This window comes from Eptesicus fuscus, chromosome 10, assembly GCF_027574615.1.
Source record: "Eptesicus fuscus isolate TK198812 chromosome 10, DD_ASM_mEF_20220401, whole genome shotgun sequence".
NCBI lineage: Eukaryota > Metazoa > Chordata > Mammalia > Chiroptera > Vespertilionidae > Eptesicus > Eptesicus fuscus.
This window is the reverse complement of record NC_072482.1, coordinates 83,554,226-83,574,378: the sequence shown is the minus strand read 5'-3', so window position 1 is coordinate 83,574,378 and position 20,153 is coordinate 83,554,226. Positions and strand designations below refer to the sequence as shown.

At 42.5% G+C, this 20,153-nt stretch overlaps 1 protein-coding gene across 1 annotated transcript; it reads left to right on the top strand.

Moving 5' to 3' along the window:
* Nucleotides 1-19,678, top strand: SMPDL3A (sphingomyelin phosphodiesterase acid like 3A). The gene is made up of 8 exons (XM_008138715.3): nucleotides 1-199; nucleotides 3,058-3,271; nucleotides 4,408-4,552; nucleotides 8,916-9,012; nucleotides 10,139-10,308; nucleotides 11,492-11,672; nucleotides 13,462-13,586; nucleotides 17,501-19,678. The coding sequence occupies exons 1-8, from the start codon at nucleotides 88-90 to the stop codon at nucleotides 17,816-17,818; spliced, it is 1,362 nt and encodes a 453-aa protein (XP_008136937.2). The 5' UTR covers nucleotides 1-87; the 3' UTR covers nucleotides 17,819-19,678.
* The last annotated feature ends 475 nt before the right edge of the window (nucleotides 19,679-20,153 follow it).

Here is a 20,153-nt window from a genome sequence, read left to right as displayed (position 1 = left end):
CGCCTCCTCCCGCCTGCACCTCCGGGCCTGGCGGGCCGAGTGGAGCCGCAGGACCGCTCCAGTCTCCGGGCTGAGGCTGTGCCCGCGATGGCGCTGCGGGACGCGCTCCTCTGCTGCCTGTGGGGGGTCTGGCTCGGCCACCCCGGCCTGGCACTGCCCCTGGCGCCCGCCCGCGGCCCGAGTCCCGCTCCGGCGGTTGGTGAGTCGTCCGTGACCCTTCCCTCCCCCGAGGGGCCCCGGAGCGCTGGGGCGGAAGCGCCGCTCCAAGTCAGAAAAGTGCCCGGGACGGGCCGAGCGCCGCCGGGGCCGGGACCCTGGCGAGCTGAGCGCCGGGAGGGCGAGGGCGACGCGGGGACCCGAGCGCCGAGCCCACCCGCCGGGAGGTCGGGCTCCGCTGGGGGCGGTACCCGCGCCCGAGGGGCGCTCCCGGCGGGCGCGCGGCGGCTGGAGCCCGCGCCTTGCAGCGCTTTGCACGTCGTGCCTCCAGGTGTTTTGCCCCCGGGGAAGGAAGGAAAAGCTGCGTGCTTGTAGGAAAACAGCTGGGACTTGGCTGTCCCGCACTTCCCGCACTGCCCGCGGCCCCGAATCCGCTCCGAGCCGAGGGGAGCCGAGGGCTCTCCGCCGCGCCGCAGGGTGTACCTGTCAGTGGGACTCCGAGGATCTTCGGGCCCCGCCGCCGAGTTTGGTGACATTTTCTTGCCCCTCCCCCAGGCAGAGTGCGATCACAGCCTCGGGGCTACCCACCCGAAGTCCGTAGTCTTTTCACGCCGCCTGGGTGCCGGGCTGCGGGCGGGACCGGTCTCACGCATTCTCTGCACTTGGCACAGGGCCGGTTCCAGGGCTGGTTCTCAAAGTGTGGGCCGGGACCGCCCGCATCAGCATCACCGACACTGGTTAGAAATGCAAGTTCTCCATCCCCACCCTCGCCTGTCGATCCCGAAACTCCGAGGATGGGGGCTCAACGATCTGTTTAAGCAGTTCTCTTGGTGACTCTGGTAGACGCTACAGTGTGAGAACCACGGGTGCAAAGAGAAACATGTGAGATGAGCGGTTTCACAATGCCACCTGAGCCTTCCGTTTCCAAGGCCGAGGTGCCCACACCTCCCCGACTCCCTTGACAAACACTTGCTCTGTTACTTGGAGAGGGGAACGTTAGACAGGTGTTTGGGGGCACAGATGTCTCCGAAACTCAGCGCAGTGCTGAGTCCTGACACCTCCTCCCTTTCTCATGTGACTTCGGAAACGCAGTGCGGAAAGTGCCTCCTCTTTGAAAGCCAAGTCCTCATGACTCAGCTCTGGGGCCGTGGAAAACAAGAAGGGTTTCCCAACTGTCAGTCGTAAGAGGTTGTTCCAAAACACTTCTGTCTGCTGGCTTCTGCTTTCATTCAAGCTGCAGCCGCAGGTGGCTGTTTAGGACTCAGAGATAAAAGGTCCCCAGGTTGCATGGGAGGAACCAATGGCAAGTTCACCTTTTGCTTTTAAGAATCCGATTGCTGAAGGCTTCAGTGCCACGGTGCTGGGGTCTAAGAATCTCTACTCACACCTCCGCGTTTTGGTAGGAGAGCAGCAAGGTTGAATCCCAGGGAAAGGTAACTTCAAAGAGCTGCTTAAGTGTCGACTCAGCAGTTTCACATTGGACATATTATTTTACTTTTTCATTTGATGTAAACTCCCAACCCAACCCAAAATGTTTGGCTTTCCTTACAACACCCACCACGACGGCCTCTGGCTCACTTATCTGGTGTGTATTTGTGTGTGCACACGCATGCAAATGCCCAGTCTCAGTTTCCTGTCCAAGTCCTGGTGGTCAAGAGGACAAAAACCCAGGGAAGCCCCTCCAGAGTGTGGTTAGCCACAACGCTTTAGCTTCGGGAGGTCAGGACCTGCTGGACTATTTGGTAGGAACTGACATAAACAAATAAATGGAAACACATGTTTTAAACAGTCATATGTCCAAATATGGTTTACCAGACCCTTTAGGATACATTAAAACCGTGGTCGGCAAACTGCGGCTTGCGAGCCACATGCGGCTCTTTGGCCCCTTGAGTGTGGCTCTTCCACAAAATACCACGGCCTGGGCGAGTCTATTTTGAAGAAGTGGCGTTAGAAGAAGTTTAAGTTTAAAAAATTTGGCTCTCAGAAGAAATTTCAATCGTTGTACTGTTGATATTTGGCTCTGTTGACTAATGAGTTTACCAATCACTGAATTATAACATTTTAAGATAAATATGCTTTTTGAGGGTATAACTTTGAGCATTTATGTACCTATGTTGACAACACACACATGTATTTGTGGAAATATTTTTAAAGAAAGTAGTTGTGGTGTAGGGAAAAGAACTTTGGATTGTTAACCAGAGAATCTGAATTGGAGTGTGGGCTCTGCCGCAGGCCAGGTCTACGGTCTTGGGGACACTCACACACACACACACACACACACACACACACACACACACACACACACACACTCAGCATTTTATATATAACTTTATTAGAAGTGGAAGGTGAGGCCTCCTAAGGTTCACTATTCATAAATCTCAGGTTAAGAGCCTGTCAGAGAGCATTCTTAGCTACTATTTAAAGACACCCTCCAGTGCATCTAAGTAATTACCCCTCACTTACCTGTCTGGGAATCCAGTGTAGTGGAAAGAACACTGGACTGCAAGCCCAGAGAAACTGGTTCCAGTTTAGCTTTCATTGCCGGAGGGAATCCTGAAATCTGCCTACGCCTAATTAAAGAATGTTTGTTGAGGGCCTAATATAGGTCAGACATATTCTAGATGCTAGAGATATATAAATCTAGATATAAAATTATATAAGATGGATATGTCCTTAATGTGTTTCCAGTTTTGGTTTACAAAAGTGTGTTATATTTATAATCTCATGTCCCTTAATCACAGTAGGTGTCAGCATCCATTTTACACGAGGTGAGTGAGAGAGAGGGATATCACAGGGAGGAGCAACGACCTGTCATCCGACTGTAAATATTTACGTAGAAAGACCAAAAAAAAAAAAAAAAAAAAGAATTAGATTTAACACCATTTCTTTTCTAATCAACAGGACAGTTCTGGCATGTGACTGACTTACACTTAGACCCTACTTACCACATCACAGATGACCACACAAAAGTGTGTGCTTCGTCCAAAGGCACAAATGCCTCCAATCCTGGCCCTTTTGGAGATGTTATGTGTGATTCTCCGTATTACCTTATCTTATCAGCATTTGATTTTATTAAAAATTCAGGACAAGAAGCATCTTTCATGATATGGACAGGGTAAGTTTCTACCTAATAAAAGAGTAACATGCTAATTGACCTTACCTTCGCAACGTCCACCAGCCAATCAGGAGTGAGTATGCAAATTAACCTAACAAAGAAGGCAGGTTAATTTGCATACACTGGGGCTGAGCGGCCTGGGGGCGGGGCAGGGCAGGACACAAGCGTTCCGCACCACCCCCGGCTGCTCCAGGCCTCTGAGCAGTGTAGGAAGGAGGAAAGGTGGCTCCGGCCAGAGCGAAGGTGGTGCCGGCAGCCAGGGAAAGGAAGGCCCATTCTGGCATGAATCTTCGTGCATCGGGCTTCTAGTTTTATATAAATACCATGAGTTACTCAATGTCTTAAGCTTCATTAGATTGCTGAATTCCATAAGATTAATTATGTTTTAAAATTACTCGGTTTAAGAAATTCTAGGTCATTCAAATTAATCAACATTATTAAAGATAACATTTTTAGAATTGTGTTTTTTTTAGAGTACACACTCTAGAAATATGTTGATGCAAAGACATGAATCCATAAGCAGCATACTTATATCAGTGTCTTGATATTTTATCACTTATTAATGTGATAAAAGTCTTGATTAAATAATAAAAACAAATGGCAAAAATGGGAGTTAACCTGTGATAAGGCAATTTTGCAAACAGCATCCACTGGTGGTATAATGAAATAATTCCATCCATTATGATAGAGCGAAGAGGCCTGCATTTCCTGTACCTGAAACAGCATTATTATTTTCTCCATTTTGCATATAAGGAAATGAAAGCACTGAGCATCTAAGTAACTTGCCAAAGTGCACACAGCCAGTGAGTGGCAAAGCTGGGATTTTTAATGCAGGCATTTTGGCTCTGGAATCTGTGCTTTTCATTTGCTAAAAATTTTTTATTTCTCAAAAATCTGCAGTCAGGCCCTAAAACAGGCTGAGATTTCTAGTTGATCTTTTGTGATTACACACATTTTTAAAGTGAGATTCTTTGTGGGAGAAAGGTAAATGAAGAGTAGTTTATCAACTCTTCTCTCACATCTGCTGTTTTATAGTGGAGGTCTGCAAAGACAGTACACAGCAAGGCATTGTGCACAAGTCTCGTGAATTCTTATGTAAACTGACTTTGTCCTCTGTGATTCTTTGTTATTTTCAGGGATAGCCCACCTCATGTTCCAGTGTATGAACTCACAACAGACACAGTCATAGCGGTGATTGCTAATATGACAACCACTGTCCAGAGCCTCTTTCCAAATCTCCAGGTTTTCCCTGCACTGGGTAATCATGACTACTGGCCACAGGTAAATCTGACCTTAACTTCCAGAAATGCTTAAAGGATTTTTCCCATCAGTGGCGCAAAAATTATGACAATAACTGGCTGATGGTCAGCTGTGGGAGTGGGGCTCGTCGAGGCAGAATGTGCTCTTAATGCTAACCATCAAGGAAGGCCAGATGAGTGTTTCGAGGACTTTAAAATGACTCTTAATAATTCGTAAAATGTTATGTCCATAGTGAGTGTTTGAAAGCACATACCTAGTTTGTGAACTATTAATTTTTGTTTTTCTTTATAATCTTCCTTTATTTCGCCTTTCTTTTGAGTAATTTTGTCATTTATTCATATTTGCATGATTCAGTTAGGGAGGAAGGTTAACGCTGACAAATGTTTATGTTTTTCAGAATTTCAATTTGGCATACTGAGCTCACCACACCCTAATCTAAGCTAGATGGTGATCGGAAACTTTAAAAACATAGCAGACTATCATGTTCCTGTTTATGTTCAAGCCCAGTTTATCTAATTAAAATGTGATTCAAGGCAGAGATTGTATTCAGAATATTTAATGCCTGATACAGCTGAGCTTCAACTTATCAGAGCAGCTCTTCATTAAGCAGCTTGTGTGTAACAGCTAATACCATCTTTGGTTTCGGGGTCTTATAGTCGTGTAGAACCCTCGATTTGTACAGATTTAAGAAATCTCAGAGAGATTATTGTTTAGTCCAGAGCATGGCAAATTAGGGCCTCTGTTCCAAATTGGCCTGCCACGTGTTTTAAATAAAGTTTTATTGAAACACAACCATGCCTATTCTTCCTGTATTGCCTATGGCTTCTTTTGCACCAACTGCAGAGCAGAATAGCTATGACAGATTGCATCGCTCATAAGCCTAACCCAGTGGTCGGCAAACTCATTAGTCATCAGAGCCAAATATCAACAGTACAACAATTAAAATTTCTTTTGAGAGCCAATTTTTTTAAACTTAAACTTCTTCTAACGCCACTTCTTCAAAATAGACTCGCCCAGGCCGTGGTAGTTTGTGGAAGAGCCACACTCAAGGGGCCAAAGAGCCGCATGTGGCTCACGAGCCACCGTTTGCCGACCGACCGCTAGCCTAACCTATTTATTATTTTGCCCTTTGTAGAAGAAGTTTGCTGACCCTGGTCTAGATCTACTCTTCATTTTATAGATGAGAAAACAGGCCTAGAAATGTTAAGTTGCTTGTTAAGCGCTCACAATCACTCAGGGGCGGAGCCCACATCCTGGATCTTTTGTGTGCAATTAGACCAATGTCCTTTCACACATCCCTTGCTCTTGCCAGAATAGCATACTCAACATCTCTGGATTATGATGTTCACTTTCCTGCCTCTCTTTGTCCACATTTCTCTTTTTGCTTAGAATATCTTTTCCATCTCATGTCAAAAGGATGCTTCATGAGGGTTTTGATTATATTAGTTCATCTAACCTGAATAGAGTGATTTTGAAAAGTTTTACTCTGGGACGAGTGTAAGTTTCAAGTGACTTCTTGGCACTGGCCTCCGGTCTTGAGATGAATGAAGTGTGAGTCTCTGTGAGTTGGCCTCTCAAGCAGTGGTCAACTTTTGTGACCACTGAGATGTTAGACACACAGGGCAGAGGCTCTGCGATGACAGTCTCCTGGAGCCAGAGGTTACACACATTGTTGTATTAGGTGACAGGCAGACTGGTACGGTGGAAAAGAGAGGCTTAGAGTCACATTCACTAGAATTTAAATCCTCATCTCGCCCTGCTTCTAATAGCTTGACCAGCTTGGATAATTCACTCAATGTCCCTGAGCCCTAGGCCACTCATTTGCAAATAGGCGCAATAATTTTTGTGGGAATTAGTGACACTTCATGAAAAGGCACAACTTCCTACCCACCACATAGTAAGCCCTCAGTAAGTGGAGTGGTGGTTGTTATAGCATTAAGCTGTGGCATGCGATACATTGTCCTATCTCCTTTGAGGATTTTTTTTTCTTTTTACTTTTATCTCTGTCTTCTTTTAATTTATTTTTTTATTTTTAACTTTATTGTTGAACATATTACAGATGTCTCCTTTGTCTTCTTTTTATGAAGTCACATCTTATAATAATTCAAAGATGTAGGTACCCCCCAACTTCTAAACTGTATCCTATTACGTGTACAGCTAAGGTAAATTGGACAGCCTTAACAGTTAATTTTCTTCTCTTTCTAGCTTATGACTTCATACTTTAAAATCTTTTTGTTACTCTACTCCCATCCTTCCATCCCACATGTAACACTTCAGGAATGTCAAATGTAACATGAAAGCCTCCCATCAAGATTACTAGAGACTGATACCTGGGATGGAATACTGGAGAGTGTTAGTAACAAATAAAGATGACAAGTGTTATTTCCATTAAAACCCCATAAACATGTACATAAACATAGCTACATAGTCATACACATACAGAGGCATGTCCCCACTCACTCCATCAGAAGTTGATGTGAGTGTGGGCAGCCCAGGGATTCTTTCTAGTGGCCACCCGCCCAAGAAAGCAGTCTGGGCCAGGGTCCTCATTTACTCCTAAACTGGTAAGGCGGGTGCCATGAAACTTAGGGGTGGGTCCCACTGAATGCCTCATTTCTCAGCAGTGGTCGTGTCACAGCCCAGACGCACTGAGATGATAGTATGGTCCAGTAGATAAGTGGAGGTGAGCGTGATGGCACAAAGACCTGGGATTTAGATCCAGCTCTGTGACTGACCAGTTGTTCCTGGATAAATCACCTACGTTCTCTGGTGCTGATATTTCTCATATTTAAAGTGGAAAAGTGTAGAGTGCTTTTTATATAATGTTAAGATTCCACTTGACCATGTTAGTATCTTGGTTTCCATCTCAAAGTAAACACATGGTTGAAACTTTAGTTGTTTTTTTTTTTGATGATGACAAATTTTTAATTTTTGTTTTAAATTGATATTTAGAGAGAGGGAAGGAGAGGGAGAGAGAAACATTGATATGAGAGCGCAAAGTTGATCAGCTGCTTCCTGTACACCCGCACCCCGCACCCCCGCCTAGGCATCGCCCGCAAAATCCAGGCATGTGCCCTGACCAGGAATGGAACTGTCAATCTTTTGTTGCAACCTTTTGGTACATAGGATGTCGCCCAACCAACTGAGCCACACCGGCCAGGGAAATGACAACTAATTCTAAATCAGAATCTATATTGGCCTACCCTACGCCATTGTGTAATTTTCAGACAGGTGACTTTGATCTCTGATATGAATTAAAAATATGCTTTGGATAATTAGTTCCAGTTAAAACAAGTTATTTGTTTATTACTTGCTCTGAATGTATTTATACTTTCATTATGTACTAGGCATATGTATTAGGAACTAATGTGATTCAGGTATCATCTTGAGAAATAACTAAGCATTTTAATACTGACAAGGAAACTCCTTAAGAAATAGGTCTCTATCAATATTATACAGAAGGAAATGAGGATAGTGAATAAAATGGCATCAGTTTTTTATTATACTTTTTTAAAGACAAAACTACAAGTAATTACCCAATTTTACAAATGCTTTCTGGGTTTCTATTCAGTATCTACTTTCTTGAAGTTTTTTTTTTTTTCTCCCCTAGAGCTTATGTCACCATAAACATACATCATTGTAATATGATAAATAGGATGATAAAAGATACTTTATGATAATAAAAATGTTTTATACATCTAGTACACCATTAAAAATCAACATGTTGATAAAATTCAGGCTGACATAAGAGACTTCTTCAAATCAAATTTGTATGGTTATAAATCTTTAAGAAGTTAAGAAGCTTTTTACTAGTGTTAACATTTCAGAGGACTTATTCTAATTTTTTCCATTTCCTCCACATGCTATGATTCCACATGTGAGTGAGATTCCACATATGAGTGGGATCATGTGATACTTGTCTTACTCTGACTGGCTTATTTCGCTTAACATAATACTCTCCAGGTCCCTCCATGCTGTCTCAGAGGATAAGAGATCTAGATTTCACATATAAGTGAAATCATAAGGCATTTTCCCTTCTCTGTCAGATCCTTTTTTTGTCAACTTGATGAATCATTATTCAAGGCCTGGTTCAAATGCTCTATTGTCTCTCCCTGCTGACTCTTTGGACCAGATTTGATTCTTCTTGCTTCTATACTCCCAGAGCCTCTGCAGCAGTACCTAGTGCACTGTCTTATAGGTGATTGATTGTATTTTGTCCCCTCTCTCCAACTAAGTTATAAACTCCTTGAAGATTACCTCTATCTAGTATTCATCTTTGCATTTTCAGATACCTAACGTAGTAGTAAACACTCAAGCAATGTTTAATTAATTGATCCGCATAGTCTTCAGAGTTTCAATGGTGAATTATATTGTTTGTGGCCAGGATCAACTGCCTGTATTCACCAGCAAGGTGTACAATGCAGTAGCAAACCTCTGGAAACCATGGCTAGATGAAGAAGCTATTCAGACTTTAAAGAAAGGTAGGTGAAAGATTTACTCATCTCTATTTTGCCTCTATTTTTATTAACGTTGTTTAGACTTAGGTCTTTCATATTTGCTTGGCTGTGCCAATGAAGAGCCTCTGTACCCAGTTTTTCTGGAGGCCACAAATCATGTTTGAAAGCTGAGGAGAGAGAGGCATGGATGGTGAGTGGGCCCAGAGCCAGCATCTCAGTGACTAGCTCTGACAAGTAGACTCTTGGGCGTTCTGTTGCCACTGGTTTGCTGGCATCAGTGGGCTTATGCCTTTAAGCTTCATCTCCATGGAGAATGTAGCATCTCTGGTTTGTCTGCCATTTATTCAGTGGTCTCTGGCAAGATCCATGTGTGTTCCCCATTCTTTGGATTTTGTATTTCACAATAATTCTCATCTTAACTTCCTCAATCATACAAGAGTAAGAGTTGGTATGTTAATATTTCTTTTACAAAGTTCAGTACCTCATTTTCTAGTGCCAATATATTTATTTTATTTTCACCTGAATATTGGAAACAACTCTTGTTACCTCTGTATATAGAAAGCTAACACATGGACCCAGCACATGGTAGGTTTTCCATAATGTTTGTTAAAACTGATTCTTATCTAATGCTGGCTTATGTATATACAAACTAAACAATGAGATACTATGTAATAAAAGCCTAATATGCAAATTGACTAAACGGCAGAACGACCGGTCGCTCTGATGCACACTGACCACCAGGAAGCAAATGCTCAATGCAGGAGTTTGCCCCAAGCCCCAGGCCAGCCAAGGTGGGTGCCAGCGGGGGGCCCCCCAATCACCCCACTGGTCGCCCTGCAGAGGGAGGTGACTGGTGGCGGGGGCAGGGGCTGGGCCAGTGAGTGGGCAGTGTCAGGCTGGCCAAAGCGGGTGCCAGTGGGGGCCCCCGATCATCCCATTGGTCGCCCCACAGATGGGCCCTGATTGCTGGTCAGGCCTAGGGTCCTTCCGCGTGCTCAAATTTCATGCACCGGGCCTCTAGTATAAATATAACTATCCTGGCTGGTATGTAAATCCTTTTTTAAAACATCTTAATGAAGAATTTGCTTTTATAGTGACTGCATATCTGTTAGTGTGTTTCTCTAGAATGTGTTTAAATTTGTTTTTATAGGTGGCTTTTATTCACAGAAAGTTTCAACTAATCCGAACCTTAGGATCATCAGCCTAAACACAAACTTGTATTACGGCCCAAATATTGTGACTCTGAATAGGAGTGACCCAGCAAATCAGTTTGAATGGCTAGAAAATACACTGAATATCTCTCAGCAAAATAATGAGAAGGTAGATTTCATAGACCCAAATCATAAGGGGATAAATGGAGGGGTAAATTTATGTATTTATTAAACTTGAGGGGGGTGGGGAGGGCATGTATCAGGTATTAATAAAAATAGTAAAATTTGAAGATGTTTTCATATGAAATGCATGATAATTTATCTCTTGTTATTTGTTTTGTTTTGTTTTGCTTTTAATGTTTTGAGGATTGATTGACATCAGTTCATATAAAAAGAGGCTGATATTAAAAAAAAATTGTGACCAATGTCACAGTTAATGCAACAGTGTAGTATTTATTATTTTTAACTAGAGGCCCAGAGCATGAAATGTGTGTGTGGGGTGGGGGGGGGGGGGAGAAGGTCCCTCAGTCTAGTCTGCACCCTCTCCAATCCACGATCCCTCTCACAATCCAGGACTGCTGGCTCCTAGCCACTCACCTGCCTGTCTGCCTGATTGCCCCTAATCACTCTGCCTGCCTGCCTGATGACCTCTAACCCCTCTGCTTGCTTACCTGATCACCCCTAACCACCCCTATCTGCATGCCTGATGCCCCTAACTGCTCCCCTGCTGGCCTGATCGCCCCTAACCACTCTCCCCTGCCAGCCTGATCACCCCTAACCACTGTCCCCTGATGGCCTGATTGCCCCTAACTGCTCTGCCTGCCTACCTGATCACCCCTAACCGCCTTTGCCTTGGCCCCCACCACTGTGGCTTTGCCCAGAAGGACATCCAGAAGATGTCTGGTCTAATTAACATATTATACTTTTATTAGTATAGATTTTTTTTAAATTAATTTCAGAGAGGAAGGGAGAGAGAGAGAGAAACATCAATGAATGGAGAGAATCATTGATTAGCTGCCCCCTGCACACGCCATACTGGTGGAGGATCGAGCCCACAACCTGGTCATGTGCCCTTGGTCAGAATCGAACCTGGGTCCCTTTAGTCTGCAGGCTGACACTCTATCCACTGAGCCAAACTGGCTAGGGCAGCAGTGTAATTTAAATGAGATAAGAACAAATATAGCGAAATAAATAGTTTTCTAATTTTATATTTTTTGGTAATAAAAAGGAGAGATGGTATATTTGCTTTCTAAATTTTAATTAATATACTTTTGATCTTGGGTATCTAAATGTCATTAGTTACGACAAATGTGCAGAAAGATTCTCATCAATCCTTCTGTTTCTTTCCCCAGGTGTACATCATAGCACATATCCCAGTGGGCTATCTGCCCTTTTCAATGGGCACTACAGCCATGAGAGAATTCTATAATGAGAAACTGATAGGTATTTTTAGAAAATACAGCGGTGTCATTGCAGGACAATTTTATGGACACACTCACAAAGACAGCATTATGGTTCTTTCAGATGAGAAAGGTAACGTTAGAAGCACCTCTTACAGATATCAGACAGCTCCCTGGGTCAGAGGGAGAGGGCTGTCCCCAACCTCGATTCTTGTCTTTTCATATAAATGCATTTTACAAGAGACCTTGATTGCTTTGTGACGAAGCCAATTTTATTAAAGCAAGTAAAGCATGAACCTTTATTGAAGAAGCAAGGCAAGCATATCTATACATCTGGTTTATGAAACACAGTTCTCAGCTAATCTGAAGAGTGAGTTGGGTGGGGGTCTGAGGCATAATATACCCTCCTGTCTATAGGCTTCAGAATCCCTCTGCTGGATATTGCGGTACAGATTCATTCTCAAGGTCCCTTTCTATCTTGTTGTGGCCTTCCCAGAATTTGTGAGAAGCATGATCATTTATCTCTTGTTATTTGTTTTGTTTTGGCAATTTTATCTTGCCAAGCCTTGAGGCTGCTGGCTTCGCTGCTTAGGGAGTAAAACTGCCTTTTTTTCCTTTCCTCTTCCTCCCTCCTTTTCTGCATTCTCTCCTTAGGGAGGATTTTAACAATTAGCTCTCAGGTGTCCTTGGCTGGGGAAGATAATGGGTTGTTATTTACAAGCCGGTTGCTAATAGCTCACACTGTTTGGTCTTGTTTTAACTCTCCTGTCTCAGGTTCCCCATTCCACTTGCTCTGGAATTTTCCTAGCTCCTTACTGTCCTGTCACAGTAATATGACATTTTGTTCGTATCTCCCCAATCCAAGATGCTAAAGTAAAGCATCGAAACTCCGGTAATTTTTACTGATTTAGCAAATTAAATGTTTCGTTAAATCCAGCACCAGATTTTACTGAATCTAAAGCAAAGGGCACTTTACCATTGGTTTAATGTAAAACATAATAAACTCTTACTTTTAAGTACTTATATGCATTGTTAATGACTCAGCATTAAAAGAAAAAAAAAAAAAGAAAACTCTAGTATCAAACTGAACAATGATGATCTATTTTTAAAAATTATTTTCTGCATGAGGGTAGAAAACTTGAGAGTTAACAAAGCAAGACTTCTGATTTTATAGTAGTCAGTGTAGAGAAAAATCAATATGTATTTTTTTCAGTAATTGGGGAATATTTTTGAAATGCTTTACCTCTTTTATTTGGAATGGGTGGTCTTGGTAAAAATGATAATCTTTTAGAATTTGATAGTTTTTTTACTCAGAAATTTAGTTCTATGATATGTATATAACATGGTGACACTTAAATCAAATATTTATTATGTAGTCATTGGAATATTGTTTCAGGTAAAGGTATAGGACATGTGTGTGTACTTGTAATAACTTGAATTTTTTATTATGAAAAATTTTAAATATCCAAAAGCAAAGCAGAGAGAATGATAAAACAAACTCATGTGCCATCATTTATTTTAACATCTATCAAGATTTTGCCACATTTGCTTTACCTATCCATTTTTTAAAATTTTTTTCCTAAATTATCTAAAAGTGAACCTTAACATCAGATGTTTTAGCCCTACATGCTTCTCTATACATTGCTAAAATACATGAGTCACTTACATAATCATAATACCTTTAATTTATCTAATAAAATTAATAATAATTCTTTGCTATCATTTAATACCATCCCATAATAAAAGGTTTCTATTTTCTCAAAAGTGTTTCTGACAGATGTTTCAAGTCAGAATCCATTAAAGATCATATATCGTTGGGCTATTTTGTCTATTAATCTCTTAATCTGGAACTTGTTCATATTTTTAATATAGTTAAACTCAGTCTCTAAAAAAATATTTTTATGTGCACATGTTTTGTCCAGGAAGTCCAGTAAATTCTGCGTTTGTGGCTCCTGCTGTTACCCCAGTGAAGGGCGCTTTACAGAAACAGACCAACAACCCTGGAGTCAGACTATTTCAGTATGATCCTCATGATTATAAGTTATTGGTAAGTTGGTACAATTTTAGAATTGACCCCATATTTATACATGTCTTCACATTTCCAGTACTTTAGTTGAATGTTTTTAGCATAGCTGTGTGTGCTGTGTTTTATGTTAAACTCTAATGTCTTTCCTTTTTATATTTATACTAGAGGCCCGGTGCATGAAAATTCATGCACTGGGGGGTGGGGGTCCCTCAGCCCAGCCTGCCCCCTCTCACAGTCCAGGAGCCCTCAGGGGTAATAGGCAACCCGGCAATCAGGGGAAGGCGATGCCCCTATCACACCTCTGCTGCTGCCAATGCCAGCAGCGCAAGCCTCAGCCAGCCCTGGTTACCTGAGCCTCGGGCGGCCGGGCAGCCATCATCTGAGGCTTGCCTGCACCTCGGGCTGGTCCTGGGAGGCTGGGGCGCTGAGGAGACTGGGGGACCCTGGATGCAGGTGCACAGCGGGGCTGAGGGGACTGGGCACTGCCATCTTGTGGCTCTGGACGCCACCATCTTTGAGGGCATGGCAGTCAATTAGCATATTCCCTCCTTATTGGCTGTGGGTGCTGCCATCTTTGAGGGCAGGGCAGTCAATTAGCATATTCTCTCCTTATTGGCTGTGGGTGCCACCATCTTTGCGATGGCATGAGGGTCAATTAGCATATTCCCTCTTTAGCTACACTAATAAAAGAGAAACATGCAAATTGACCGTACCTCCGCTACACCCACCAGCCATGCCACCAGCCAATCAGGAGTGAGTATGCAAATTAACCCAACACAGATGGAAGCAGCCATGGAGCTGGAGCAAGCAGGAGGCTTGGGTTGCCCCCGGCGATGAAGGAAGCCAAGCTTCCCACCCACCCTGGCTGACCCTGGCCTCCGCTCAAGGCTACAAAGTTTAAATTATAGAAGATAAATAAATCCCAGTTACCTGTTTCCAGATGGCCCTGGCCTCTGCTCAAGGAGGTGCTGAAAAAAAAAAAGAAAAAAGAAAAGAAAAAATGGAGGGGCTGGGAGCCTGGATGACCAGGGGACATGGCCAGCCTGAAAACAGTCCTCAGCTCCTCACCCAGGCTGGCCACACCCCCATGGGGTGAGGGTCCCCACTGGGGGGCTTGACCAGCCTGAAAACGGCCCTCAGCCCCTCACCCAGGCCACCCCATGCCCCAAGGGAACCCCCACCCTGATCCGGGACACCCTTCAGGGCAAACCAGCTGGCCCCCACCCGGGCACCAGTCCTCTATCTATACTAATAAAAGGGTAATATGCTCATTAGACTGGGAGACCTTCCAGGAGACCTTCCAGATGTTCTTCTGGACAAAGCCATGGTGGTGGGGCCAAGGTAGAGGTGGTTAGAGGCCAAGAGGGGAGGGCAGTTGTGGGTGATCAGGCCAGGATGGGACGGCAGTTGTGAGTGATCAGGCTGGTGGGGGGCGGGGCCGTTAGGGGTAAGCAGACCAGCAGGGGGGCCAGTTGGGGGCGAGCAGGCCGTCAATGGGGGTTAGTTGCAGGTGATCAGGATAGCAGAAGGGGCAGTTTGGAGTGAGCAGGCCAGCAGGGGGCAGTTGGGGCAAGCAGGCCAGTGGGGAGGAAAGTGGTGGCGAGCAGGCCAGCAGGGGGCAGTTGGGGCAAGCAGGCCAGGATGGAATGGCAGTTGAGTGATCAGGCTGGTGGGGGGCGGGGCCATTGGGGTAAGCAGACCAGCAGGGGGGCCAATTGGGGGCGAGCAGGCCATCAGTGGGGGTCAGTTGGACATGATCAGGATAGTGGGGGGGCAGTTTGGAGTGAGCAGGCCAGCAGGGGGGCAGTTGGGGGTGAGCAGGCTGGCAGGGGGGGAAGTTGGGGGTGAGCACACTGGCATGGGGGGCAGTTGGGGGTGAGCAGGCTGGCAGGGGGGGGCATTTGGGGGTGAGCAGGCTGGCAGGCAGAGTGGTTAGGGGCAATCAGGCAGGCAGGTAGGCAGGTGAGCGGTTAGGAGCCAGCAGTTCCAGATTGCGAGAGGGATGTCCGACTGCTGGTTGAGGCCTGATCCCTGTAAACTGGCAGTAAGACATCCTTTGAGGGGTCCCAGATTGGAGAGGGTGCAGGCTGGGCTGAGGGACACCTCCTCCCCCCCAACCCCCCCCGTGCACAAATTTCATGCACCGGGCCACTAGTTAGATAGAATTTGGAATGTCAGCATTTGTAAGTGTGGGCTTATGAGGTCACCTTTGGGAGGCTGTTTCTCTAAAACTTCTAAAGACTTCACATTCAATTAGATGAAGGTTTCATTAGGTAGTGTCTTATCTATGGACTTGTATATATGTTGAAACTTTTCACTAAGCCTTATTTGTTATTAATCACTCTTCTTTAGAATAAAGCTATGAAGGAGAGTATTGGTTCTAAAACCATACTGTCTTGTGAGCTGTATCACCTCACTTTTCCGTCTGAGTCTATTCCTCTGTAAAATGGGGATTAAAATATTACTGCCTTCACTGAGTTGCTGTGAGGATTATATATATATATATATATATATATATATATATATATATATATATATATAGCACTAAGGAAATGCTTGGCTCATAGTAAGTGCTCAATAAATGTTGGCAAAAACAATTTGTAAAGGAAATAAGTTGAGCTGAACATTTATTTTTGTGATAAAAGTTCTCTGGAGCTTGTACATGACTCTGCTGTAGATAAATTTAGCATAGAAAAACTGAGCATTTACCTTATGGGTAGTACTCCTTACAACAAATTAATTGGGAAAGAATTTCTCAATTATAGTGTCTATTGATGTAACTATATATTTTTTCCTAGATAAACTTAATAGGAGGTAGTTCTTTTATTTCCTAGAACATGTTTTTATAAAGGATGTAGGGCAGAGGAAATCTGGTTTAATTCACAAATATTAGATTGAATGAGGAAATAAAAGAATTGGCAGATAAATTAGTTCAAAGGAATCTTTTTTACAACTATCAGTTGCCTATTTTTCAATCTGAACCTCAGACACACACACACACATATATGTATCTGTATGTGCATATATATATGTACTAACATAGAATGATGTCCCTGATATAGCATTCAATACTTTTTAAAAGTCCAAAAGTTTGTATAGTGTGACTTCATTTTTCAAAAAAAGCCAAAAAAGCCCGAACCAGTTTGGCTCAGTGGATGGAGCGTCCGCCTTTGGACTGAGGGGTCCCGGGTTCAATTCCTGTCAAGGGCATGTACCTTGGTTGAGGGCACGTCCCCAGTGGGGGATGTGCAGGAGGCAGCTGATCGATGTTTCTAACTCTCTACTCCTCTCCCTTCCTCTCTGTAAAAAAATAAATAAAATATATTAAAAAAAATAAAAAAGCCCCAAAATAGGAAATAGGTGTATATTTTCTAAATACTTATATATGTTTCATACATAAACTCTAGAACAACACAAGTAACACGAGAGTGTTGGTAAATGTTTAACAACCTGTTCACTGGGAGAAAAAACACACACTTTGATTTATAGTGTTTGCTGATTTCCATGATGTAAATACTCCCATCATGGCCAATTTCAAGCTGCCAAAGTTAATATCAACTAACTGGCAAGATTCCTGAAAATTTGACAATCGGCTCTTGTGAGCTGGTTACAGCCGCCTCCAGCACACCACTGATATGTATAATATCATTAGTGGTGGTTACTTCTGACGTGTGTGAATTGAAGGCTTTCTATTTTGTACATCTCTTTATGTAGTTTACATTAATTTGTATTATGTTCTTTCATTTATTTTTAAAATGAAAAAGTAATATAGCTCTTCTAGTTGGACTCTTTCTCCAAAATCAACTCTCACTTTTTTAAATGACTACAACTTGAAATCAGGAGTGTCGCGTTAATCCTAGGAAGGAGTCTTCTTGCTGCGCAGTGTTTTGTACGCCCCCGAATGAACCAGGCTTTCTTACTGTTTTTAACTGTAGGATATGTTGCAGTTTTACTTGAACCTGACAGATGCTAATCTAAAAGGAGAATCCAACTGGCAGCTGGAGTACACCCTGACCCAGGCTTATGACATTGAAGATCTGCAGCCAAAAAGTTTGTATGGATTAGCTAAAGAATTTGCAGCCCTAGACAGTAAGAAATTTATAAAATACTATAATTACTACTTTGTGAGTTATGACAGCAATGTAATTTGCAATGAGTTATGTAAGGCCTTTCAAATTTGTGCAATTATGAATCTTGATCATAATTCCTATGTAGATTGCTTCAAACGTTATTATATAAAGCAAAATCTATAGTATTTCAAACCTTGTGTTCATAGAAAATGCAACATTGCTCTGTTTCTGAGATCAGTTTGTGGGACTTGTTATGTCAACCTTTGTGAGTTACTGAGTGGGCAAACAGAATTCCTTTCTTTGCTTTCTTTTTTATGATGCCCAAATGAAGATATTTTTAATATTCCAAATTTTTGTTACATTGAATATATATAAACTGCCCACTAGAATGATGTTTAGATATACATTTTCTGTCTTCCAGTTTATATAATTATATCTAATTTATACTCTTGAGACAATGCCGTTTTTATAGTCAAGAAAACAACTTCTTCCGAATGACACATTATTTTTCAAAAGATAATTTTCAGTTTGATTGATTCACTCTTATTAAAACCCCATGTGTAAGCTGAAGTTCAAACTGTTTAAATCTCATGTGTAAACTGAGGTTAACACTATTCACATGCACCGCCTCCTCTTGGGAAAACGCGGATTTCTCATGAGGGTCATCTCTGAGTCTACGAAACATCACCGGACACATGGTATCTAGCTGTCTTCACTCTGTGAGTGAAGGGGAGTGCTCTTCAGTACTGCTAACTTTTTTATTTTATTTTACTTTTTAATCCTCACCCGAGGATATTTTTTCCATTGATTTTTTAGGGAGAATGGAAGAGAGAGGGAAAGACAGAGAGAAACATCAATGTGAGAGAAACATATCGATTGGTTGCCTCCTGGATGAGCCCTGACCAGGCTTCGGGCCCGAGGAAGAGCCTGCAACCAAGGCATGTGCCCTTGACCAGAATTGAACCCGGGACCCTTTGGTCCGCAGGCCGACGCTCTATCCACTGGGCCAAACTGGCTAGGGCAGTACTGCTAACTTTTAATGAGAGAATGTCACAAGTTAGACTTACTGTAACTGCAGTACACGCACAAGGCCTGGGTCCTAGTCCAGTGTCTGACACTTGGTAAAAAACTGTTGAAATGAACTGAAAGGTGCGAATATTTCCCAAAGAAGTGGATGGGGATGCAGCAGTGGCATTTTCTTTGTTACAGTGTTCGGAGAGAGGATAAAAATGAGCTTTCATTACATGGGGTTGTTTTTAGGGATCTCCCATGGTTGTTGGCTTCTCAACAGCTTCTCTCAAGCTGTTGCTTGTTTCCAGGTTCAATGGGAGGATTAAAGTAGAAGAGAAGAGGCTGAGGCTGAGAAATTTAGGGGAAGAGATGATTGTACACCCCAATACCCCCAGTACATTGGTTTGCTGGAGAAAACATACAGTCAGGAGCCTTAGGTCAATCAATAAGGAGAGTGAAACTCATTATCCTGGTGACTGGTTTGACTTCACGTAAAAAATGACTTGTAGGTAGAAGTAAGATCTCATCGTAATGAAACCAAATTAATCTTAATTTCCAGAGGGCCAAGAGGTGAATATTACAAAATTAAAATATTATATCTAAGAAAGTACCAATATTTGTTAGGTAAACATTTTTAAAATTTTTAGGTTTAAAAATAAATTAGTATGTTTTAGACGTGAGAATACTGAAACAAAGCAACGATTTATTTTTATAAAATCTTATCATTTAGAAATCATCCTACCTGCAATTATATTTAGGGTTAGTATTGTCAAATGACTACATCATGTATTTATATATTTTTATACTTAACGGGCAAATGTTTTAAGAAAACAGGCTTGCGCCGTACAGGAAAATTGCTGAAAGCCAGAGATGGCGGGAGATGACTCAGACAATGAGTCCTAGCAACGGAGGTGAATACACTTGGGCTTGTAGGATGATTGTGGAGGAAATTTCTGCATCTTTTGGGGACTTGGGGAATGAACATTTAGGGTCCTTCCTACATTATTCTACAATAAAAACTTTTTAATCCTACCTTTTTGTGTTCAGTTTACTTTTACCTTTAAGTAGAAATAAATGGTCTCAAAGTTTGCATAACATTTAGGTACATTATTAGCAGTCAAAGGAATGTTTCAATTCTATCATCAGAGCTGTTACTATTATTTATTGTGGTTTATTTCAGGTTATGTTCAATTATTTAAAAAAGTTATGTCCACAGTAAAACTTGATTGATTTGCTTCTGTTTATTGATAGTGCTTTGGCAACTTTATAAAATATACCTTGTTTCGATTATTTATTGATACTTTCAAACCAGTTTTGTTTCAACATTTAGCCACACATGGATAGGAAGGAATGGGAGTAAAGGTGAGGGAAATGGGAAAGAGTCCTTAATAAGAACCACTGGTTTAGGTGGGTAGAGAGATTTAGGGGCAAAACATACCTACTAATATATACTAGGAAATATCTATTCAAATGAATTCTTTACTTTTCTAATACTAATATTCTCACA